Source organism: Hydra viridissima, unplaced genomic scaffold (genome assembly GCF_058129835.1).
Source record: "Hydra viridissima isolate aposymbiotic clone 2 unplaced genomic scaffold, HvirCarnegie_v1 scaffold_5, whole genome shotgun sequence".
NCBI lineage: Eukaryota > Metazoa > Cnidaria > Hydrozoa > Anthoathecata > Hydridae > Hydra > Hydra viridissima.
In genome coordinates, this window is record NW_028324304.1 from 8,824,163 (window position 1) to 8,850,182 (window position 26,020).

The 26,020-nt window shown below is 29.2% G+C and overlaps 2 protein-coding genes across 6 annotated transcripts; one reads left to right on the top strand and one right to left on the bottom strand.

Moving 5' to 3' along the window:
• The first annotated feature begins 1,036 nt into the window (after positions 1-1,036).
• LOC149888463 (bifunctional heparan sulfate N-deacetylase/N-sulfotransferase 3-like) lies at positions 1,037-12,453 on the top strand. Its single transcript, XM_090087055.1, has 10 exons — positions 1,037-2,330; positions 2,505-2,747; positions 2,857-3,042; positions 3,381-3,509; positions 4,466-4,651; positions 5,900-6,147; positions 10,082-10,256; positions 10,820-11,005; positions 11,590-11,696; positions 11,769-12,453. Exons 1-10 carry the CDS (start codon positions 1,230-1,232, stop codon positions 12,001-12,003), a joined length of 2,796 nt encoding a protein of 931 aa, XP_089943181.1. The 5' UTR covers positions 1,037-1,229; the 3' UTR covers positions 12,004-12,453.
• Positions 12,454-14,547: 2,094 nt separating this feature from the next.
• On the bottom strand, positions 14,548-23,690 carry LOC149888464 (stomatin-like protein 1). Of its 5 annotated transcripts, none has more exons than XM_090087057.1 (9): positions 23,613-23,690; positions 23,125-23,206; positions 21,296-21,402; positions 20,444-20,510; positions 20,223-20,307; positions 19,938-20,139; positions 15,427-15,476; positions 15,240-15,331; positions 14,548-15,110 (listed from the first exon to the last, which is right to left on the bottom strand). In XM_090087057.1, exons 2-9 carry the CDS (start codon positions 23,204-23,206, stop codon positions 14,692-14,694), a joined length of 1,104 nt encoding a protein of 367 aa, XP_089943183.1. In that variant the 5' UTR covers positions 23,613-23,690; the 3' UTR covers positions 14,548-14,691. The 5 variants fall into 5 exon arrangements, with proteins under 5 accessions (XP_089943183.1, XP_089943182.1, XP_089943184.1 ...); XM_090087056.1 differs by having other exon boundaries at positions 15,427-15,482; XM_090087058.1 differs by having other exon boundaries at positions 15,427-15,482; positions 21,296-22,429; positions 23,613-23,669.
• Between the last annotated feature and the right edge of the window lie 2,330 nt (positions 23,691-26,020).

Consider the following 26,020-nt stretch of genomic DNA (forward strand, 5'->3'; position numbering starts at 1 on the left):
ATATCATATTCACAATTTTTTTTTCCACAGATAAGTTTTTCATGCTTTTTTGATAATGGCTGATTTTAATATTCTGCAAATGTTAAATCTTGAAAAGTTTATATACCAGGTTTTTTATCGCTTCAAAGAAAAAGTTTGCTGCTTTTCTTCCAATCTTAAAATTTTTATTAGCATTGTTAACCCCTAACTATATCTGTGTGATGACTAACGAATGAGAGTTGAAGGCCTATACCTGGATTGTAAATCTTAAAATAGCTTTACCGGCTCACATCGACACAAAACTATGAAGGGCACCAAACATATACAATGACCATAATGCTTTTTTCTCAGAAAAACATTCTGAAAGATTAAACCGGAATGTAAACATAAAAAGAAACAAGTCAAAAGGGGAAAATGGTCAGAACAAAAAATAGAAGAACTGAAAAATTGCTGAAAGAAAAAAAGAAAAAGAAATTTAATAACAATTCAAACAAAAGTTCTGCTTAAAACATTTCGGCGTTTAGCATTTTTCTTTTGACTTATTACTACAAATAAAATCTGCTTAAGTAAAAAATTTTATTCTTCACTTTTTAGATGGTTTTACATTATCTGGAAATAAAATGAGAACAAGTTACACGTAAGAACATGATGCCGATCTGTTTCATTTTTCCAAACCATCTTCGGGCAATAGAAGAATTGTCGTTATTTGCCAAATTTTTATCGCGGTCATTATTACCGCTGGGTTTTAAGCGTGCAATTAATATTCTTAATTTTTGATAGCTGCGTTTTTAAATCTTCGAAAGCAAAAATTCTGCATAATTATGCCACGTGTGGCAATCCTTAGAAAAAAAATTGCGAAGCAAAAAATTTTTATGAATCAGTTCATAAATACTTCTTGTCTGTAAAACACTTTCATGATTTTTTAAAGACCCTTAAAGTATTTAAAAAAGTAAAATTTACTTGGATGTGAAATTTTACCAGTATTTCAGATAAAAAATAGTTTTTAAACGTCTTTACCCGCCTAAATGTTTAATTAAAACAAATTTCGTGTTCTATTGTGTATACGGAACCAATTATCCAAATGTAATTTAATTAGGCTTATCTGAAAATGCGAGCCTTGTTTGAATTATCACAAAAAATTAAGCAGCGTGTAAATTCAAAATTTTTTTACTAGATAAGAGATCTCAGTATGCCTTGCTGTATGAAAGGCTATAAATTATTTTAATCAATGAACTTTTAAAAGCACCAAAATGTGCATGAGATTCTTTGCTCAACATGTTAGTATCATGCGATGTTTATATCCAAAAACAAGGAAAAGATTCGTTTGTGTTTTGCTAACGTTTTTGCTACTTCTTTTTATTTCAAATATCTATGTTAGAAATCCTTCGTTTATGAGAGAGATAAATTCTAATTTCAAGGAGAATCAGTTTTCCACAATGGAGTTACTTGAAAGCCCGTTTTATTCTCGCTCAAAATCAGTGCCAAAGAAAATTATGCCTGTAATGCATCAGTATCAGGACGCAGATTTCATACCAGAGATTGTCCCCTCTGTACTTATCTTTACTACTGATTACTATAATAAAGATAAAGCTTCAATAAAGCTTCTAAAATTTATCTTAAACTCACTTAAGATAAGTTTTTATTTTGTGACATGGAATCGACCAGAAGATAACTTCCTTGTTCTTCCTCGCTTGCAAGACAAGTTTGGAAATGCTCGTTATCACACATTTATATTTACTAATCATCTTTTATATGATGAACTTGATCTATGGACTCGAAATATAATAAATGAGCACTGTAAAACTTTTAAAGTTGGTATTATAGTTTTTGCAGATGCTATTCAAGCAAATGCTTATGGAATAAGTGAGTTTTATCAACTAAGGTCAATACCAGTGTCTATAAAATCTGGTGCAATGAAGCTATACGATTTTGAAATAGCTTGTAGTTCAATCTATAAAATAGTAAAGCCAGGAAATGTTTTACCAGGCTGGTCTGATAAAAAACACCATTCAATATTTTTAACTGATGACCCATCCTTTGAACCAATGGCTTACTGGAAGTTTTCACCAAGTCATCCCAGTGAAGATTTGGATGACGATCTTTATAAGAATGGTACCGTCTATAAAGTTATTTCAATGCTCTTTGATAAAGGGACCAATGATGGAATTCAAAAAATTTTGTTTGGAACCTCTTTTGACAACACTTGGCTGCATCAATTAATTCTTGTTGACTCCCTAATGACTCTATCCAATGGTGTGCTTGGATTTGGGGTAGAAAGATTTATACAAGTTGACATTGATGATGTTTTTGTAGGAGCAACTGGCCAAAAGTTAGTAAAAAGTGATATAGAGGTATTATATTGGCTTTATTTAAGCAATAAACCTTTAGCCTGTTAAAGTAAAAAACTAATCTGATAACATTCTCAATAGTTAAGCTTTCTTAACAATTTAAAACCATTTAAATATAAGAAATCTTTGAAATTTCAAAACAATTTAAATATGTTTTAATAATTTTGCTATTTTTAGGCACTTGTTGAGGCCCAGAAATACTTCTCTGTGCACATCCCAGGCTTCTATTTTAACTTGGGATATTCATCAAAGTTTTTTAATAACTCAAATATGACATCAGAAAGAGAGGGTGATGAACTTCTTTTAAAAAGTGCTCATAATTTTCGTTGGTTTTGTCATACATATGCTCATCTAAAACCACACCAATATTCCAAGAAAAGATTAGTTCATGACTTTCAGATAAACAAAAAGTTTGCTGTTGTATGAGTCATAAATTTTAAAATATTTTCGTTTTTCTTGTTCTTACTACCTGCTTGAGGTTTGAGAAAACATTTTTTTAACAATATTTACTTATCTTTATTTTATTTAGGATCATGGCATAACAGTTGATCCAAATTATTCTGTTGCACCTCATCATTCTGGTGTTTATCCTGTACACACACCTCTCTACCATGCTTGGAAAGAAGTTTGGGATATTAAGGCCACATCAACTGAGAGCTATCCTACTCTATATCCTGCATGGAGAAGAGCAGGATTTATGCATGAAGATATAATGGTATGCCTAGTTTACTAGATTATAGATCTGTTCACTAACATTTATGACCATAAATGGAACAAACCTTTTCAGTTGCAAAGTGTTTGTGTTACTTTTTTACTAGATTATTGAGCTATTTTTTTTACTAGTTTTCATTAGATAATAGATCTGTTATCTAAACATAATGACCAAGAATGGAACTAGGGCTCACAGTATCGAGTAATGTACATATCTCATCATCTTTTATTATTTATCTCATCTCATTTATCGCTTATTTCACTCCTTGCGTATATCACTTATAAATTGTATTACTTATATGAATAGGCAGTAAATTTTAAAATATGTTAAATATCATCAAGGTTCTTCCTCGACAGACATGTGGTCTCTTTACAAAGACACTTCACAATGCTGTGTATCCTAAAGGGCCAAACTGGCTTTCAGAAAGTGCTCATGGTGGAGAGTTATTTTGGAGTATAGTCTTCAATCCAGTAAGTTATTTTAAGATCATTAACAGTGTTGTAGACTAAAATATACAAGCTAATTTAGTGGCACTAAATTTTTACATAAATTTTAAATAAATTTTTCATGTAAAAAATTATAAATTAAATATATGAAAGTTAACATTTGTTTTTAGTCATTTGCTAGATAAGTTTATAGTTCTACATATCTGATAAAATACAGTAGAATGATTATGTATATAATAATCTTATAATTTAATAATGTTAAAATACAGTGGAATTTGTGAATTCTTTGGCAATGAAGAATTATTTTAGAAATACATAAGTTTTGAGTTAAGATTCTTTTTTTAAAACATTAAGTTTAGATATTTTAGGTATATATAGAGAGCATGTAAATAACATTTTATGAATATTTTTTTTTGCTCAAATTGAGTTTTCCAGTTTCTACTTCACTATTCATAACCTTTTATTTTGATTAGTTGTGCTTAATTTAACTTTTAAAAGAGTTGTGGTCATTTTAAGTAATAGAATATGTTAATGGTGATATATAAAAAGCTACTAATGACAACTATGGTAATGGTTAAAAAACCATTAACTTTTTTCTTTTTTTTTTTTTTTTTTTTCCACCTTATTTTGTTGTAATTACCAGATAATTTACAACATGATGATGAACAACATGATGATAAACAAAATGATGTTAAATCAATACAAAACTTTTAACTGCCTTTAAACTACCTTTATTCCATTTTGTTTACTTTTTGCTTGTGTTGTATAGTTGATGTGTTTCATACTTTTATTATCATCTGGACTGAAGCAAATTTTCAATGAAAAAAAAACTTTGATAATAGTTTTATTAAAATAACTTTAAGTTTTTTACTGATTGATTACTAAATAACTTACTGATTGATTACAAAATGATTAAAATTGCTTTGATAAAAGTTATAGTTTGTATAAATTTCTTTAATAAAAGTTTGTATAAATTTTAGGTTACAGTCTTCATGACACATGCATGTAATTATGGTTTTAAAGAGCGACTTGCCATACAGTTGTTTACAAATGTAACTAATTTCATTGAAAAGTGGACAAATATTAAACTATTAAGTGACAAACCAGTTGAGTTAGCTAAACGCTATTTTGATCTATTTCCAAGACAGGCTGAACCTCTATGGACTGTAAGTTTTATTCAAATGTATGTGTGTGTTTGTAATCATGTGCTAAAATTCCTGAAATTGCTTATTTTTCAAAAATGATGTAGTTATGAATTAAATTTGTAAGCTTAAATAGGTGATTGGACGAAGCTGCTACAGTTTTTCAATGATGTGATGATAACTTTGTTTCAGTTTTAAAATGACCCAGTTGTAAATTTCCCTGTGTCAAGATCATTACAAGCATTGTTCTAGAATCCCTTTTTTTTTTTTATAAGCTTACATCCAAGTGCAAAAAAGCACCACCAAAGCAACTAAAGTTTCCAGTAAAGTATTTGTTGTTTCAGAAATATTTCCTTGCAAATTTATTGTGATGTTACTCAATATCTTTTAGGAACAATGCACTTGATTTTAAATATCTAATGTGCAAGTTTGATATCAGTTCAACAACAACAACAACAAAAAAATCAAAAATAGTCATCACACAACAATGCATAAAAGAAGAGGCTTTCTTTAAAATGTCTTTAAAGCACTATGTTGAGTAAAGGCAGCCAAAGAAACCATGGCTGAATACTAGACAGAAACGTGCAAGCTTAACCTTCTGCAAGTCTGTCAAATTTGAAAATAGTTTGAAATGTTAAAGAGTAATCTTTATTGATGAAATGAGTATCAAAGTTGACAGCAGAAAAAAACTAAACTTGCTATCATAGAATGCCTGGTGAAAATTGACTGAGTTGTAGAATAAGAAAGGAAGCTGGTCATTAAAGAAGTCACAAAAGAGATTGGAGGAATTGAAGTTGGTCTAAAGAGAAATGGTCTTTACTAAAATTCTGCAAAAAAAAAAATTAGTTTAGATATTTTTTGCATAAAATTAATTTTTTGTAGTATTTTAATTTATTCTTTACTATTAACTTTATTTTTTAGTCTTTTAAGAAAAAAATTTAATGTCCAAACATTTATCTAAGTTCTTAAGGTAATTGATAAAAATTAAAACACAAAAAAACTGAAGAATTTCAACTCATAGTATTCTAACCTTTAGCTTCTGAAGCTCATCAACTTCTAGATTCTTCTGCTCAAGGCTCAAAACTAGATTTGAGGCTTGTGTCTATCAGGGCAGATACATTTATTACTAATGTCCCTAAAACATATTTCTAATTTATTTACTTGTTAATATTCTTCTTGTTAATTTTTTTTTTTTTAGTGTTTGATTATAAATTTAAAAAATTCTCAATTTTTCCTGGTAATTACTACTTAAGATGTTTAACTTTATTTTAGGACCCATGTGTTGACAAGCGTCATCAAAAGATATGGGCAGGAACTGTAAAATACTGCAAAGGAGAGGGATCCCGTATATCTCGACTTCCTGATTTTTTAATAATTGGTCCTCAGAAAACTGGTACAACAGCTCTATACAAGTTTCTAAGTTTACAAGAGGATGTGCTGAAACATAACCGCTTGAGTAACAACTCTTTTGAAGAGATACAGTTTTTCAATCGAAACAATTATGCTCTGGGCCTGGATTGGTTAGATTTAAGACTCCTTTTGTTTCTTTTGTTGTTTTGTTTCTTTGTTTACTTTTAGCTTTGACTTTTTATCATTTATTGCCATTAAATTATTAACTTGATATGAGTTTGTAATGTCTAAAACTTTTAATGGATTTTACAATAAAGAATAAAAGATTTCTTTTTTTTAATACAAAAAATATTAATTTGCAAGAGGACAAACTGAAATCCGTGTTAATTTTAAAAAATAATTTTCAGTTCATTAGTCCTTTTTATATATGACAAAGTAAGAAAATTATTTTAAAAGACTACACATTCTCTTACATCAAGAGAATTTTTTAATAATCAATACTTAACAAAGAAACCATTAAGGGCCACAAAGTGACATAATTTAATTTTTGACTTTTTTTATATTTTATTTGTTTAATTGTTATAATATCATTTTTCTCTAAAGATTATCAACTACTTGCTGGAAGAAAAAGAAAAAAACTTATGCAAAAAAAAAAAAAACAGTTTTTCAATATCAATTATTAAGTTTCCTCTTTTGAATTTATAACTTTACTCAGGAACTAAATAAAATCAAAATTTTATTGTGCTTACCTTTGTGAGATATTTTTTCTAAATGCACATACCAATATGAGGCATAAAAATTTCCCAAAAATTGAAATTCTCCTTTGGGTATTTGAAAAAAAGAGTTTTATTGTAGAAATTTAAAAGCATCATTTTTTCCTAAGCGTAGATTAAACTAGAATATACTGAAATATATATAAATTGAGTATAGTCTTTAACCTTTTCAGTATTTTTTGCCTGCTATAAGTCCTGATTCTTTCAATTTAAAGATGAGTTGACTTGGCAAGGTCTTTTATTTTATTTTAAAAACAAGTAGCTCAATTTTAATTTTCCTGATGCATTTACTTATCTAATATGAAGTTGATTCAGATCTCTTGCTTGCCACTTCTTCTCTTAGACTATTCCTTTCAAAGAGCTTCAGAAATATTTAGCTGGGTTACATTCTAGCAACTTTAGCAGGTTACTAGAATGTTGACTTCAGTCCCATCTAAATTTTTTTTTGTCAAATAATGATATCACCATTTTGGAAAAATGTGGTGAGCCTAGGTCAGGCCAGAATAAGTATTTCCCATTCGAATGATGTTTTTCAATGAAAAGAATCAGTTGCTTATTAAAACTCCTGTACTAGCTGACTGTAAGACAAGATGAAGTAGGGATTAGATCAGAAAAAACACAGCCAGAATCTTTTGTTCAAACTAAGGAGTTTGTGCAACATTGAGTAGGAATTTATAATTTCTGTTGATTGTGCTGTGCTCAAAAGTGAAATAATACTCATCAATCATGTATTTTTTGTATTCATGTATTCTTTGAGTATTTCGATATAAGTAATTGCAATTATTGTGAGTTCGCTTCTTAGTTTTCAGTTTGCCTTTGTTTTTTTTTTAATCACTGCTGAGCTCCATCAAGATCTTGATGCAACCTACCTTCATGAAACACCATCACAGTGGCTGAACATGGTTCTTTAGTCACTGGATGTTGCTTTCTGGCAAATCAATCACTTCCCTTGTCTCTTTCATGTCCAGAATCCTTTTCAGTACACCTGATTATGTCAGATGTGATATTTTAGCTACAAAATGGATTTGTCAAATAAAAATCATAAATTTGTTTTCTTTCTTTTTTCTTGCTTCAACTTTGCTGGTTGTTTATTGAACACCCTTTTTAGTTGCCATAGAATCTTTAAAAAAACAATAAAAAATTAAAAAATAAGTTAATTAGAAATATTTTTTTGATAATTAACAGGTGGTTTACTAAAAATCTAGGCTGACTTTCAAGGGCAATTACTCCATTTGTTTTTAAGCTAGAGATTAAATAAAAGTATTATTGAATTTAGTTTTTAGTTTTTATTTATTTCATATAGATTTATCTTCAACCAGTCAGCTTCTTCAGATTCAGCCAACTCTAAGACGAGTTGATCCAAAAAGTGAAAATACAAGGTCAAGGTCAATTTTTTTCAGACAAAATTTTATTCTAGTTTGTAGTTGCTTCACATCTTTTCTTTGCCTTCATACAATTTGCCTTTTAAAATAGCTGAAAAGTCTTCAATTAGGCGACACTCTGGCACAGCTGACAGATAGTCAACATATGGCCAAAATATGTAATCTCCCCTTGATATCTTGATCCTCTTCATAGATGGCTTTGTTGACTGTGAGATCACTGAAGACAGAAAATTGCTCAAAAATTTTTTTGTCAGAATTGGCCAGATAGATGAACACATTGGGTTCAAACTTGTATTTTTTGCAATATTTAACACTCGGCTGAGTCTTGTCTCTGTCACTGGAGTATTAGGTGATATTTCTCTTGACTTGTCAAGGAATGTCCAATTTTCCTGGAAAATCTTTATAAAGATGATTAATGCCAGTCTTGGTTTACTATTTCTGGCTCTCTTGTTGATCAATAATCTCATGTTTTGTATAAGTTTTGATGTCAGTGACTTTTTTGACAGTGTACTTGGCAAGAGTTTTAAAGATATGTGAATGAGTACATCTAAATTTTTGACCAGCTTACCTCATCAAACCTTGGTCACTGTGGTCAAACATGGTTTTAAGACACTTGATAATCTTGGGGGTCATGATTTTGGCCACAAGACCACCTCCTTGCACTCTTTTGTGTCCAGAATTTTTCTCAGCATGTTCAATTATATCATAGATAGTGCTTCTTGGAAGTTGTTCAGTATTGAAGTGATCTACTGTGAACTTTTTACCTTGCAATTTGTTAATCAAATAGAACTTGTAAATTTGTTCTCTTATCTCTTCTTGCTTAAACACCTTTTTTTTTTTTTTTTAAGTTTTAATAATTATCTATAAACAAGTTATTTAACTTACAGAGAATTAAATGAGCTTTAAAGTGGATATAAACATGAAGAAAAAAAATAATTTAGCTTGTGGTATTTAAAAGTTAGGTAAAGTCAGTCTGGATTTTTAGAAACTACCCTTATTTTATATATTGGTAAACTAGCTTTTATAACAGAAGACACTTTTTTCTCTCTTTTGTTTCTACATTTATGACTGATTCCAGGACCTTTTGGTTGATAGCAGTTAGAATACATATTAATATCTTTTTTCTTAATGTTCTCTAACTGCTACACTTCAAAAAGTTGTTTAACAGGAATGTTAGGTTTAACACTTATACATGTGGAAGTAGGTCAGATACTTCCACAATCAAGCAGATAAAGGTTTTTGTCTTCAGAAAAATTTTTGAACAAAATTTATTTATTTGAACTTCTAAATTTAAAACCTAAATGTTTTTTTCTTAAAGTTTTAAAAGATTAGATTTTAAATAAATTGCTGCATTTCTATGTTGATCTATGTGTTGACCATAGGTCATGATGAAATTAAGATATTTTTAGAGCTCTTGTTTTCTTGCAATTTTTGGTAAGAATCACATCTGTGTAGGCTAAATCATTTAAATCATCTGTTTTGTAATCGGGTCAACCCTGTTTTCTGATCTGGTTAGGTTTTATTATCTTTATTAGTGTTATGTTTATTATCTTCTATTAGTGTATTGCAAGCACTGTTTGGTTCTTGCAATAATCAACAAGGAAACAAAATAACAGGTAGAAAATACACCAATGTAGGACAATAAAAAAAGATATTGCAGAAAATCTTATTATCTGCATTGATTTCAAAGATTTTTGCTTTGATTTCCCCAATGATGAATTTTGATTTTAGCCTCAAATGCCTTTTGAAATGCAAATAAAATGCATCACAATTTTATAAACACATTTTGAGTTTTATAAAAAACTTTTGTGTTTCTGTAGAATTATAGAATTGAATAGTTATGTTTAATTTAAGCACTATATATTTATTTAATATTGTACTTATTCCAACTGAATTAGTTTGATTAAGTATAAAATTAAATAAGTAAATGTATAATATATTTTTATCAGGTATTTGGACTTTTTTCCTGATGAGGATAAGCTTCCTGGAATATTGTATTTTGAAAAATCTGCAAATTATTTTGATTCCTTAAAATCTCCTCTACGTGCTTATTCTCTCATTCCAAATGCCAAGCTCATTGTCATACTGACTGATCCAAGAGAAAGAGCCTACTCGTGGTACCAGGTATCAATGATTATTATTTTTTAAATAAATTTTGCATATAAACTTCAAAACAATTTTAAAATCTAAATTAACTGTTAAGCATACTCTTTACATGAAAGATGCACAGAAAACAGGGAATGTGAGTTTTTTGGGTTTTTAGATTACATATATAGTACACAGCATATTCTAACTTCTTCATTTAACAGTATTTCAATAATTTAAAATATTCTTTCTTAAGATCAAACTGTAGCCTATATAATAAGTGAAAAAGGAAAACTTTTACAAATTAAATTTGAGTTTTTTCAAAATTTCAAAAATTGGTTTTTCATTTCAACCTTTATATTTGGCTTTTAAAAGAATGTTAAGAATGTCATTTACAAAAAAAATTTTAAAAGTTTATAAAAAATTGTGAAAATGTCAGTAAAAATCCAGAAATTTTTTTCAAAATTGTTGAAATAACAAGCATAGTCTTCTTATGGCAAAAATAAACTCATTTAATGATAGTATGCACACTAACATTATTAAGAAATTGTTACTGCTTTCATCTTATGGCAGAAATAAACTGTTTTAACTTTCTTTTGTAGCATATGCTCAGTAAAAGAGACGTCATCACACAAAATTTTACTTTTTATGAGGTTGTCACTGGAGTGATAAACAATAACAGTGAAATAAATGAAACTCTATTTTCATTACTTCGTGGTAAGTGTTTGATTCCAGGAAGATATGCTGAGAGTTTGGAGCGTTGGTTGCAATATTACTCTCCAGATCAGGTAAGTTTGCTTTGTAAACCTTGATGAAAATTTTTTTTTTAGTACAATACTCATAATTTTATGAATAATCTACACAAAAATGTTCATGATAATTTATCATAATTGCTTTTTGTAGCAGAACCCTTTGTTTAATGTCTCTCTCTTTTTTAATTTAAAATTTAAATTACTCATGATTGATAATCACTTTTTTTTGCATCAATCAGGGATTCAGACTATCTTTTATCTCATTTGAGGATTTTTATAAAGAGTTGTCTGATTTAAAAATTTAAGGGGTATATTTGAGATTCAAATTAGATGAAAATAAAAGTAAATTACATGCAGTTGGATAATAAGGTGAGGTGCGCTTTAGATGCAGTTTGAATAAGCAAGAATGCTTTAGAGGAAGAGTGCTTGATATTATAGTTTTAAATTCAGAATGCGTGATGAGTATATTTGTAAGTAGTACCTATGGTATGCAGGTTGAATGAGAGTTTTGGAAGCGACAGTAGTGAAATGTTTTATTAAATCTATGTTTTCTTGTTAATACTGAAATAAACTTTTTTTTTAATTTAATTTTTGATTATTTGCTACTCTTCCTCCTTTAGATCTATATTATGGATGGATGGAAATTACGTCACAAGCCCCATGTAGCGATGAGAGAGTTAACACCCTTTCTAAACATCTCTCATTTTCCTTTTGAGCGATTGATAAAGTAATCTTCTAATATAATTTCATTTGTTTTTTTCTAGTTTTCCAATTTGAATTGTTTTGTATTTTTACATAGATGGAGTAGCCAAAAGCGCTTCTACTGTCCAGTAAATAGCTCAGGGCTGTTAGATTGTCTCGGCAAAGGAAAAGGGCGGCTCTATCCTGATATGAGCGAAGACGCCTTTCAATTTCTCACTGATTATTACAGAATACCTAACTTACGACTCGTAGAGCTTTTGAAAAAATACAGAAAAACTCTTCCAATTTTTCTCACTGATAATTATGATAATTATGACCACTCAAAGATTTAATTATGGTACCGCTCAAAGATTTAATTATGGTACCGCTAAAAGATTTGAGTAAAATATTTAAAATGTCAAAAATGAAAACAAATCTCAAGCAGTTAGCATATTATATTTTTTCGTTTTTCTTGACAATTTTTTTTTTCAATAAAAAAAAAAAAATACCATTTTGTTTCTCGACTGAGTGATATATTTATAAATGTAAATACAGTGTTTTTTACCTGACCCGTTTTATACAATGTTTATATCTGATAATTATATAATAAGGCGTGATAAAGTATGTTTATGGTAAGATATATGCTATATATATTCTATACATATGTATCATAATACATAAACGAGTGTACAATACACAAGTGTATACTTCTTCTTATATAATCCTGTAAATATTTATTTATATACCTGAATGAAAATAGATTTTTAACATGTCTTTTTTGTTGAAAGATCGCTTTTATAAAAGTTCGCTATTAAGTTTAGGGTACATGCTTTTTAAGCTCTTTTAAAATATTGATACGTTTGAGAAAGAATCTAAAATTTGTTTATAAAAAAAAGTTACAAGATTTTAGAAAAAGAACAGAACAAATTTACATTTTAAAGTAAAACAGTGCAACGAATCCGACAAAAATCACGTTGGTATTTGCAGTATTATTACGTTCACAGTGAAACAAAACTTAACGGTATAGTTCGTTTATAAAAGTTTTTTTTTAGAAGTTCAGCAATAAAAATCAGCAGACAAATCTTTACTGTATCATCAAACTTGCAACCAAACCTGCGAATAAAATTGTTGCAAAGCATGCTTGTGCCTCGAATGAATCACTTGAAGCTTTGGTATCAGGTTCAGGTTCAGGTTGGGCATCCACCGCTCGTACTTCTAGTCGGTGTTTAACGGGACGCACAATATCTATACATAGACATAATGTTAAAAGGAACACCGCTGAAATCTTCATTTTCTCTCCACAAAATTTTTAAACTATATCCTTTTCTCGTTTTGGCACTTGAACTTATTGAATTTCTACTTTTTCGTTAGTGAACTAAGTGTCGTTTCTAAGCACAACATTATTACTAATTAATACGAATTCACTATGAACATCTAAATATTAAATGAGCCGTTTTATTATTCAGATCATTTTCGGTCAAACTTATTAACACTAAACTGCCTTACACTTGTGTGTATCAAATTCGTTGTTCGGTATCAATGCTAGACAAATAATCCTAATTTTAACAATTGTAATTTTCGATTTATATAAGTTTTAAGAACTCAACATTTTGTTGAAAGAGTTTTAACCGAAAACTAAATTTTAAAATTGTTAAAAATACAAATTTCAAAATACTATTATGGACTTTGGTGGATAGTTCAAGATTTTATCAAATTCCCTTGTCAACCACTATGATTTAATTGTTTTAGTAAATAATTTTAGTAGTATAATCTTTTAGTAAATAGTAGTACAGTATTGCGCAAATTAATTGCATCATGCATTTTTTTTCCTTTTTACTTGTTTATTCTACGTTTTCTATAATTTAACTTTGAGTATTAGAAGGCTAAATAAATTTAAAAAAAGTAAATAAACAAAGATGGACATTACACCAAGAAAAAGATTGAAAATATTAGCTTTACTTTAATATTCTGACAAAGCCAGCGGTCGCAGTTTGTTCGTGGTTGTGCCTATACGACCCAGACACATTGAACAATATGCCAAGCATCCAGAAAAAAAGATGTTTTGTGTTGTTTCTCTGCTTTTGGACCAGGAAGACTCTACCCAGTTACTGGCATGATGAACTATGACACTTACATTGAGGTTCTGCAAACATTTAATTCCAGAGATGTTAAAGTGTTTCCAAATGGAAACGGAATATTACAGCAGGATTTAGCCACATTCCATACATCCAAAAAAGTCAAAAAATTCATGGTAAAAAAATTATATTAAAGCACTTAAATGGCCTGGCAACTCCTCAGATCTTAATCCAATTGAGAATCTCCGGGCATTTGTAAAAAAAAGATTGCGAAAATATGACTGCACAACTAAAACTAAGCTTACCACCAATATCCTTCAGATTTGGTTTGAAGACACAGAAATCCAAAACATTTGTAATAATTTGTTAGATTCCATGCCAAATTGTATGCAGAAAGTCATAGCAGCACGAGGAGGGCATAAAATATTAGTGTACGAGTTTTTATTTTATTAGAGTTACAAAACCTTAAAATTTCCTGGATTTTTATTACTTTTGATTTTGATGCAATTAATTTGTACAAGACTGTAGCATAATCTTTTAGTAGATAGCAGTCGTCAAATCTTTATTACTCAATCAGCCGAGCAGTGAAATCTTATTTTAAAACATTTTCATCAGATAGTGAATAAAAATCTATCGATCTAAGAGTTGTCAATTGTCAGTATGTGAGAAACATGTTTCACTAAATAAGTTTTATATCTGATGATTTTTATTAGTAATTCTTTGTCAAATTATTACTATGAGAATTACAAGTGAAAATCTGTGATTTTTATCAGTAATAATTTGATAATAGTAATAATTTGACAAAGTATCTTTTTAAAACGCTTTATTTGATTATGGCTTGTTTTTTAAAAATTGCGAATCATATTACACTCCAATCCGTTGAACAATCCGTTCGCCATTTGTTTACTAAAATTTTTTATGCAATAAATTTTTGAATAACAAACTTTGAGCTCTTTTAAACATACTTTAGGTTTTCGCGTTTAACTGTTGAATTAAACACTCGAGCTTCATTGCGGTCTGAATACTGCCGCTAATTATTAAACTTCCGTTCATATAAGCTTGTGTAGGAGACACAATACCGTAAAATATATCTTGAAAGACTGTATTGTTCATTTCAAACTTTACGTCCACAATATAGAATGGATCTGGTTCAGTTACTACACAGCCAGGAGAGTTCTTTAAATCTAAAATCCAATGACTAGTTCCTGAACTGTCAGATATGGAAAATTTGTAAAGGGCATTTACTTGCTGACAAAGTTGTTCATTGACAACACTTTTAAAAATGCAGAACATTTCACTGGGTATTAACAATTTGTTTGACTGTTGTTTTGATGCATTACATGTCGGAATTGGGAAACCAAAAGTTGTGGAAGATGACGTCATACCTACACAAACAAAATTAAATCGTTTCCATTTACTTTTTTTAAAAAAGAACAATAAGATATTCGGGGGTATTTAAAAACGATGCTATATTATTGACATCACACAGAAAGGGAATCACGTGAAGAAATTACTTTTAAATATATTCACGATGGCTGAAACGCCGGTCTCATCGTCCTCGTCGGCTTTTAGACTGCTGAGATCTTTTAACACCGTTAATTGAGTTCTATAAAAACGTAACTAATATTTAACAAATTCTAGACTTTTTTTTAGACTTTTCCAAACAACTCAACATTAGTAAAATACTCTACAGCAACCTACAACTCAAATTTAGAAATTTCGATTCCCCAATCACCAACTGATTTATTCATCTGGTTCTAAAAATTAAGAATTTAGGAAAATAAGATATTTTGTATAAAATTCATTTTAATACGAACAAAGATGTTTTCAAAAAAGTTCACCGATTTTTTCCTCGACCTTTTTCCTCAACCGATAAAAATTGAATTCTTTGAATTTAAAACAAAATTCATATCATATATAAAGACTACAGGGGAAGACCTACAGTTATCCACTTTTTCTACTTTTGAGAAAAATGGAATTTTGTGTTTGAAGACTTCAGTAGTCTTTAATGTTTAACATTTTTAAACACCTCGAAAAAAGTTAAAAAAGCCTGATAAAAAAGTGATAAAAAACCTGAAAAATGGTTTTTAGCTTGTTTATTTTCAGAAGTAATAGGTAAGCACCAGTACATGATAAAAAAAGCGTAAACGCGATAATTTATCAAATTGGACATCTGTGGTTTTTTCTTTGTAGTTTTCATATAAGCTGTTCACAAGCCAACACAATTAGCTCCACTTTTTGGATTTTTTATATAATATGACTGTCAAAGCATTTAATTGACCCTTTTTTTTAATTTGATTTTTAAATTCATAGCTTAGTTCCTGTTAAATTCCCTAATAAAAGGGATTAACAGCACTAAATGGTAAAAATAAATTTACAGTTTTTAAAGGGAATTTCAAAAATTGAAGAGCATTAATTTTCCACATATCTTTCTAATCTAAATCTTCACGTTGATGGAGTTAATTTCACAAATCACTGCAACATATATTAACTAGGGATCGCCGGTTACAGTATACGGTATACTTATTTTACGGTATACTTTACCGTATACTTGGTATACTAAAAGTTTGCATACACATTAGTATACCTGTTTACTTTTATTTGTGAAGTATTTTCGGACTGACTAGATAATCTGATAATTATATTATCTTAATTAAATTACTGGGCCATGTCTATTATTTAACTTATCATAATTAAAGTGTTTTTTTTTAATTCAATTTTTGTTTTTTAGATTTACTTAGGAAAAACTTTAATTTGTTAAGTTGTTATACTTTTATACCACGCTGTTTGTGCTGCTCTTCACCGTTTAAGATAGTATTTTGGTTGTTTTTTCACTGTTTTTTGTTTATTCAATGGATTTCTCCGATCTGAAATAAATTAATGATAATAGTAATACATATGTTTGTATCATACTCTTGTATTTAAGTAAATTATTTAATGTCTGATCAAGTTTACAAGCATGTCTCTTTTTTTGGAAAAGGTTCAACAAGAAAAATTTATTGCAAATATTGCGATAAACAAATAACAGCACGCTCAAAATTGAGATGGGTACAGCATTTAAGGGGATGTGAAAAAGTGTCTGAAGAGGTTAAGTTGTGCTTCAAAAATAAAAAAAGAGAAGTTCAGAGTGTTTTAGTTGAAACTAAAGGAAATGATAATATGACCTCACAAATCTCTGAACATTCAGTTTTTAAAGAATCTGGGCAGCCTGCTAAAAGAACTATGCTAAATTCGTACTTTGACACTATAAACAAAGATGACATCAAAAAGATAGATAAATCATATGCAAGGATATTTTTTCATACAGGAGTACCTTTTGCATTAGCTGATTTTTCTGCTTGGAAGCAACATCATGCTAATCTTAGACCTGCATATAAACCCCCATCTAGTAAATGCATTAGTGGGCGCCTTTATAAAGATGCATTAAATAATGAAAAATGTAGAATAAAAGAATATGTTGATAGTTCTGAATATGTAAGTATAGTGACAGATGGATTTTCAAACATTAATGCAAATCATCTCATTAATTATTCAATTCACGTTGAAAATAGGACCATGAAACCAATTGCTTACAAAATTGAGCCTGCTGTTCAAGAGCAACAAACTGGTATTAATATTGCAAAACGCATAGAAAATGTAATTCTTGAGGTTGGTGTTGATAAAGTTACAAGCATTTTAACTGATAATGCATCAAATATGAGAGCTGCATGGGATATTATTGAAAGAAAATATCCAAATATTTTTTGTAATGGTTGTGCTGCCCATACAATTAATCTTTTAGTAAAAGATATTTGCCTTCTTCCTGAATTTGTGGATATTTTAGAAAAGTCTGAAAAACTGACAGCATTTGTTAAACAAAGAACATCTCTTGTTGATCAATTTCGTATAATTCAAAATCGTGTTAAACAAGAAAATAATTTGAAGGAAATGCGAACATTATCACATGCAGTTTTAACACGGTGGTATAGCCATCATACATCAGTTGCCCGTAATCTTGAAAACAAATTAGTTCATTTGAATTTAGTCAACTCAGGTGCTTTCTCACGTATATCTCCATCCACAAAAAAATCAGAATACATAAACATTGTACAAGATGAATTTTTTTGGGAAAACTGTCAATGTTTTATTAATGTTATGAAACCATTATCAAAACTAGTAGGTAAACTGGAATCAGATAGTTGTCTACTTTCTGAAGTTTATATAGGATTTATTAACTTAATGCAAATATGGTGTGAGGACTCAATATTGAAAAGTCTTGTTTTACATCGATGGGAATTTATTCACACACCATCTATGGGATTTGCATATTTTCTTGATCCACGAAATCATGGTGGTAGAAATATGTATAATGAGCCTCCTCCATCCAGTAAAAGTGATCTTGTTATGGTCCTTGAATTACTTCCAAAGTACATAGTTGAAACAAGAGGATTTTGCAATTATCAAACTTCAAAAAAAGAAATAAAATCTTTTCAGAGACTATGTGCAAATCCAACATCAGATTTTTTAGCTCAAATTGAATTAATGGATCCTGATATCTGGTGGGGAGTCGAAGGTGCAAGTAAATTTCCAAATTTAGCAAAGGTTGCACGAAGTCTTTACTATTCCAACTTCTCAAGCTGCAAGTGAACGAATATGGAGTTTGTACGATTTTATACATTCAAAGCGTAGAAACCGACTTGCAAAAGAAAAAGCAATTGGCTTAGTGCTCATGTATGCAAATGCCACACTCCATGAAAAAGAAGCAAATATTGCTGATATAATGCTTGGTAATGCTAGTGATCATGATAATGATGAAGACGATGTTTCTATTGATTTCACTCTAGAGACTTCAGTTGATTCAAGTGATTTGTCATCTCAAATGATTAATTAAAAACTTTATTAAATTACTAATAGTAAGTTTAAAAAATCTATAAATATTTTCATAGAGAAATATTATTGGAATTTTGTGCAAAAGATTAATATAACTGTTTCTGTTTACTATTTTTTTATTTCTGTTTATATTTGAATATGATTATTTTACTGCTTTTATTCAAAATTATTTGAAAACACAAGAATTTTTTTTAAAAAGCTATGTTCAAAAAAAAAAAACATGTTTGCTTTAAAAATGAAGCAGTAAGATAACAATCCAGTAATGTGTGATTGCTGATTTTGATCAACACCTTCATCTTTTTTCTTTATCTAGTGAGGATGTAGTGCAAATTTAATAATTACTATTTTCAAGGGGTTATCTGGCCCATCAAAAATTAAAAGCAAATTTTGGGGTAGTACGACAGTCTGGACCGACAGTATTGATATTATATATATTAATTTTTAGTAGTGCTTATTCCTAATATTAGTAAACATAAAAAGTTTGTCAAAGTTTTTCTCAATTTTTTTTTGTTTTCTCTTTTAAAGTAGTTAAATGTGAAATGCAACAACAAAAAAAAGCATTTTAACCCTGCGCTAATTTGACTATTTTAGCTGGGGGCTGGGTTCGGAAATAAACCAAATTTGTCTGGTTCCATCGTCGGCTTCTAAAATCCAGAGATAAAAGTAATATTGTCCGTTTGTGCCAATTCTCCTTGCCGAAAAATTATTTTAAATTTATGTTAAAAGCAAAAAAAACAAAAAACAAAAGCACCTGGAAGAATTGAACCAGGGTCACCGGCCAATAGATGCTTATGCTTTCCCGATCAACATAACTGCACCAATTGTTTATAAAAAAACATTTATAAACAATTAGTTATATAATATAACTTATATTAAGTATCACAATAAAATGCAAAAACAAAAACATTGAATAAAAATCAAACAAATATGTTTTAAACGTGGTAAAAATTCAAATCTTTAACACCTCTTTACAAATTTGTATTACGATTTCGCCAAAAAATCAAAAAGTAAAAAGTTTAGTTAACGTCATAGTTTACAGTATACTTTACGGTATACTTTACGGTATACTATACGGTAAACTGTACACTAAATTTTTAGTATACCGTATACTAGCGATCCCTAATATTAACATATATTAACAATGAGAACTCCAAGCTTATATCACTGTTCAAACTGGATGGTATTTTTAAGCTGAATTTTTAACTCAAATTTTTAGATTAGCGATTAAAGTTATCTAAAACGTCAGAAGAAAGTTATTCCAATTTTTTTTTTGTCTTAAGTTTCCAACACTTCAACAAATTTTTCAAAAGTAACAACAAATCAGTAAAAAGAAGAAAAGATACAAGTAACTTTAGCTGAAGAAGAGATTTCTCTGTCTGTATAAAATTTAACTTCTGGCCACTTAGTTGAGTACTTAGTGCAGTGTGTCCACTAACTCGTAATGAATGATCAACATCTTTGATAAGAGTATGCATTGCTATTGGGTCAACAATTCTATATCGAACATCGGCACCCACTTTTAAAATGCTTTTTTCCATTGTAACCACCAAAATAAAAAGAAAAAAAAAATGAAAATATTTTTAAACAGCAAAATAAAAGAACTACAACAAATTTCTGTTAAAAAAAAAACCTCAATGGGAGGCACATTGAAGGCTTTCATTCTCATATCAACTTTTTTCCATTTATCAACCAACGGAATAACACAAATGACACCTAAAACAACAAATAAAAGTTAAATAAAAATAAACTTTTACATTTTTATAAGTCCTATTGTAAAGATTGATTTAGTAAAAGATGAATTGGTTTTTACTAGGTATGTCAAGAGTTAGCAAATTAGCTAAAAGTTTACCAGGCCCTTTCAGTGGAAGTACTCTTCCAAGACGTGAAATTATTGCTCCTTCATATTGAGATATGACCTTAGAAAGAGTTTGAGAAACATAAAATACATATAGAAACAATTTTTTAAAAATCAGAGAAAATCCACATGTTTTCTTAACTTAAAAGCTTTGAAAGCCTAAAACTTATGGGTTAACATTTGTAAACATATGGGTTAATATTGTATTCATGCATCGAAAAATAAACTAGGGACAAAGAGAAAATGGTCAAGAGAAGATACTTATGAGTTATTGGCATGACTAGATAAGTGATATTTCATATTTTATTGATTTTATTGATAACTTCAGGATGCTTTAACAAAAAAAAAACTACTCTTAAAATCTCAGTTCCATTGGTGAAATGAGTAAAATATTTCCAACTTTTTGCTTCTAATAATCAACTCTTGTGGTTAAACTGTATTTATCAAAAAATCATTTCTATTAAGATTGTTAAATCACTGATCATTACATTTTATGAAAATTTTTTTGATATTGATATTCAGCAGTAAAAACTCTTTTATATTATAAAAATAAACAGAAAAAAATATACACACAAAAAAAAAACAACAACAAAGTTTTATACACTCTTTTTATCTAATACCATTTAACAAGCTTTAAAATAACTTTATCCATGTTTTAGTTTAAAAACTTGAATTTTTTTATCTTTTAAAAATGTTCATATTTTAACAAAAAATTTAAATCTTTTCTTTTCATTTCAATTTAGAATCTTTACTTTTTGTAAACACAACAAACTTTTTTTTTTATTCATAGTCTTAGACTCATCCAATGATACTTTTATATGTAACTGAAACTAAAATTATACATACCTTAAAACTACACCACCAAGAAACTGGTAGACTTGCTATCCAGACAATGTAGATAAAAAACAGTACCAAATAGTCACAAACTCCAAAGGATGGATATCCAAGTCTCTCTAAAAAAAACTTTAAGGGAAAAAAAGCCATTTTTAGAATTATCTTAAGAAAAAACATGTAAAAGTGGGCATCATTTTGCAGGTATTAAAGGTTGCAAATTTATGTGAAATACATAAGATTAACTTTAGATTTTTCAAGTGAAATTTAACAAAAGTATGCGAAAGGCTGCAATATGTAAAAATAATTTGCGCAAACAACATTTTCATACTGAAGTTCAACGAAAAAAATTTCACTCTCCAAATAAACAAATCTCCTGATTGAACTGATTGAACTAATTAATTGGGGGTTTCTCTTTGGAATATTAGAAGAAAAGATAAAGATAAAAACTAGACAAAAATGCTAACATCAAATAAACTTTTCTTATTTCAAAAAGAAAAAAAAAAAGAAAAAAGGTTAAAAAACACTCATGCACAAAAATAAATTCTATATGTGATATTAATGAACAACTCCCAAATTTAAATTCTTCACATTTATTAATTGCAAACCAGCATAATTTAGAAACTGGACACAAATTAGAAAAGTAATTGAAATAAGTGTAAATTAGTATAAATACATCACAGATTTTTACAGGTGCACTTACATTACCTTGCAACTGTGCTACAGTTTTAAAGAGAGTTGTGCACTTATAGCAGTTTATACTTATTCCAATTTGCTCATAATCCAATCTCTACATTCATACTAGCAACAGTTTGTGTCTAAATCAGTTTTCTGTTATGCTAATGCACATATACAACTTTTGCACCAACACCAGTTTGCAGTTAACAAGTTTGCAGTTAGTGGGCCTAAATCAGCTCATTCAGTAATAATTCTCCAGCTACTGACTTTTTACACTGATCTGTGTCAGTAATGTTCTTAGGGGTTTCTTAGGTTTCCTTTTCTAAATGAAATTTTCCTTCCAAATCCGAATTAAGGATTCGTATTGCTCAACCAGGTCTAATTTTTGAGATTTTGAGACTGAGCTCTTCAGAAGGTGTTAGAGATGATACTCATCTCTAGGTGATGATCAGCAGAAATGGTTGTGTATTGCTAAAGTTATAAACAGTATTTAAAGTATATTCCAAAAGTTTTATTCAAAATTGTCAATTTTTTTTACAGGCAAATACACCAGCTAAATAATTTATATTTCATAAAAATGAATAGAAAGTGTAAAAACAATTCAAAAAAATTGTGTGGAAAGGTAACTTTTAGTGACCAGCAATCCATTATAACTCCATTAGTAAAGTCCCTTTAACATTGAAATTTTGGAGTAAGGTTGGGCAAAAAAAAGGCTTTGCCCCACATATGTGTTGCAAACCCTGTGTCATACCCTTAAGGCATTGAGTGAGGATAACCGAACTGTCAATCATTTGGTGTACCTATGGTGTGGAGAGAAGGTAAAGACTATGTTACAGACTGCTGCTATTTTTGCATGACAAATCTTTAAGGTAAGATTTTATCAACTTTCATGAAAATGACAGATTTCTTGAAAAATGTTTTTCTAAAAATAATTGGTGCATTGTATCTCAAAAATCTGATCTAATTGAGCGAAATGAACAGCATATTTGGATTTAGGAGGTTAATTTTGTTAAAGATTACCTATAAAACTCAAAGGAACAGATTTTTTTTTCAAATGCAGGTTATAACACTAGCCTGCATCTAAAATGATATTATTAAAAAAAAATTTTTCAAGTACTGTATTATTAAATTTATGTTATCAAAAAAGAAATATAAATTCAATGCACCTTTTCTTTCTAAGTCATCATAGTAAACTGTGCATGTAGCATCAGAAGAATCAAGGGTTGAATATTTAACTGATTTTTGCATCTAAGTAAATTTAAATATAAAAGTTACAAAAAACATTACAATGTTTTTTTACATTAAAAAACATATAAAATATACCATATAGGTATTTGATCATGCGATTGTAATTTTTTATTCCAAATACTTAAAAACTTATATTGCTATAATATGTTCTTGGAAATACACTCAAGTAAGTTTTTTTTGCTGTGGTTAAACAGGAAAATATATATATGCATATATACATACATACATACATACATACATACATACATACATACATACATACATACATACATACATACATACATACATACATACATACATACATACATACATACATGTATGCGTACACACACACACACACACACACACACACACACACACACACACACACACACACACACATATAAAGACTAAACTTTATACAAACCTTAAATAAAACTCACTGGAAACTGGAACATCTATTATTATTATTAAAAGAATATCTATTAATCTCAGAAATAATATCAAAAAAAAAAACATTTATTGCAGGTAAAGTTGCATTTTTCTGCTATAATTTAACAGTAAATCAGTTTTAAAACAAATTTTAATTCACCTCAATATCAATAGAATTAGTATTTATAAGAATATTACAGAACAGATTGTTATAAATTGTCAAATAATAGTAAAAAGGAACATTTTAAGGAATAATAAAAAGGAACATTTGGGAACATTTTATGTTTAGAATATAAATCAAAAAAAAAAACATTCTAATTTCATGCGTTAATTACCGGACAAATTTTAATTTAACTTTTCTAAGGGACTGTTTATATGAAAAGCGAGCTTTTCATATAAACAGTCCCTTAGAAAAGTTAAATTAAAATTGTTTTTTTGCATTTATCTAAAAGAATTTTGATATTAACTATAACAGTGCCATCATTTTGTGCTGCTCTAAACTGTGGAAATAAGAGTGGGAAATGCTGTAAAGATATTTCATTTTTTGTTTTCCTAAAGACGAAAAAAGGCAAGCTAACATCAATATTTTACTTAAGTAGGGGAAAGGTGCCTATGATACACAGTGCATAGGAACATACTCTAAGACCTTGCAACACATCCCCAGAAATTTTATTTTTGATTATCATTAGAAAACATTTCCTCATTCAAAAAACGTAAACGACAACTTTTTTTAGTGGGGGCCTGGGGAGAAAACACATATTTTAGGGCAGTGCCCAGGAATTTTGTTGTTCAAGATAGGTAACTAAGAAGCATGTGGCATACTCAAATTTTTAGTAGGTTGATACTGGTAGCAAATGAGGATGACTTGCAAAAAATTAGGGTAATTGGAGCTAAACCAACCCCGCCCCGATCCCTAACTGCCCCCTTCCTAGAACTACGTTTCCTTTAATCGTAAAATTTTTTTTTTGTTCTATCATAAGCTAGATCAAAATTCATCGACGGATTTCAAATTTCATCAAAAAATCTCTTTTCGTTTAAGATTTATAACAATGCAAAGCTTAAAATTACCCCCTGAAATAACTTTAAATGGTCTCAACTTTTAAACGAAAAATTTTTTTTTGATGTAATTTGAAATCTGTCGATGAACTTTGATTTAGTTTAATATAAAACAAGCAAAAAATTGAAAAGTGTTTTTAGGAACCATACCCTGGGGGGATTTGGGGGATCTTCTCGAACACCACAAAATCGAGCCCATGCCCGATATTTAGATTTTCAGAAATGTTTGTGATAGATTTATCAATTTTTTTTGTTAAAGTTTTTAAAATTTTTTGTTTAACATTGAAATTTACAGACGGATAAATAATTTTTATTACTTTCTATTTACATTTTTATTGAAATAAAAACAAAGCAAAGCAACCTTTAATTATTAACAATTAGTAAAAACTAGCAGTTGCTAATTGTTAACAATTGCATAATAACTCTTTGCACGCGTTGATATACGAACTGATAGCATGTTTTTGACATGTGTTTATAGCCATTATATTAGCCGATATATCATGCTAATATTATCAATCAATATCAGAATTTTTTATTTGAAGCATTCATTTAAAATGCCTAAACATGCAAAAGAACATAGTGATTTTGTAAAAAAATTTTGCATTTGCTGTTTCAGGAAAGGCACGGATTTAAGACCAATAAGTAATCCTGAAACAACTTATTTAAATCTAAATAAAAAGAAAAATGGCTACTCAAACCTTATCAAAAACTATATTCTGGAAAGATTATTCAGCGGATAATCCTGACCTTTTAAGCTTTGCATTGTTATAAATCTTAAACGAAAAGAGATTTTTTGATGAAATTTGAAATCCGTCGATGAATTTTGATCTAGCTTATGATAGAACAAAAAAAAAATTTTACGATTAAAGGAAACGTAGTTCTAGGAAGGGGGCAGTTAGGGATCGGGGCGGGGTTGGTTTAGCTCCAATTACCCTAATTTTTTGCAAGTCATCCTCATTTGCTACCAGTATCAACATACTAAAAATTTGAGTATGCCACATGCCTCTTAGTTACCTATCTTGAACAACAAAATTCCTGGGCACTGCCCTAAAATATGTGTTTTCTCCCCAGGCCCCCACTAAAAAAAGTTGTCGTTTACGTTTTTTGAATGAGGAAATGTTTTCTAATGATAATCAAAAATAAAATTTCTGGGGATGTGTTGCAAGGTCTTAGAGTATGTTCCTATGCACCGTGAAAAGCTTCATATGCATTGGATCTTCTGTTTCAACGAAAGGATAAGATCTAGTATACAAAAGTTGTGTCCGGTGCCTTTAGCAACCCCTAAAATCGAATTTAAAAGGGGAAGAAAACGTGAGAAAACTGGACCTCTGAATACCACACCGGATA

Coding starts and splice junctions, on each gene's coding strand:
- LOC149888463 (XM_090087055.1), top strand. CDS start 1,230: ATGTGCATGAGATTCTTTGCTCAACATGTTAGTATCATGCGATGTTTA. Junction 2,331..2,504: donor TAGTAAAAAGTGATATAGAG/GTATTATATTGG, acceptor TGCTATTTTTAG/GCACTTGTTGAGGCCCAGAA. Junction 4,652..5,899: donor AGGCTGAACCTCTATGGACT/GTAAGTTTTATT, acceptor ACTTTATTTTAG/GACCCATGTGTTGACAAGCG.
- LOC149888464 (XM_090087056.1), bottom strand. CDS start 23,206: ATGCAAAAATCAGTTAAATATTCAACCCTTGATTCTTCTGATGCTACA. Junction 15,483..19,937: donor TTCTTCAGCTAAAGTTACTT/GTATCTTTTCTT, acceptor CTTAATTTTTAG/AACCAGATGAATAAATCAGT. Junction 15,332..15,426: donor GAAATTTCTAAATTTGAGTT/GTAGGTTGCTGT, acceptor ACGTTTTTATAG/AACTCAATTAACGGTGTTAA.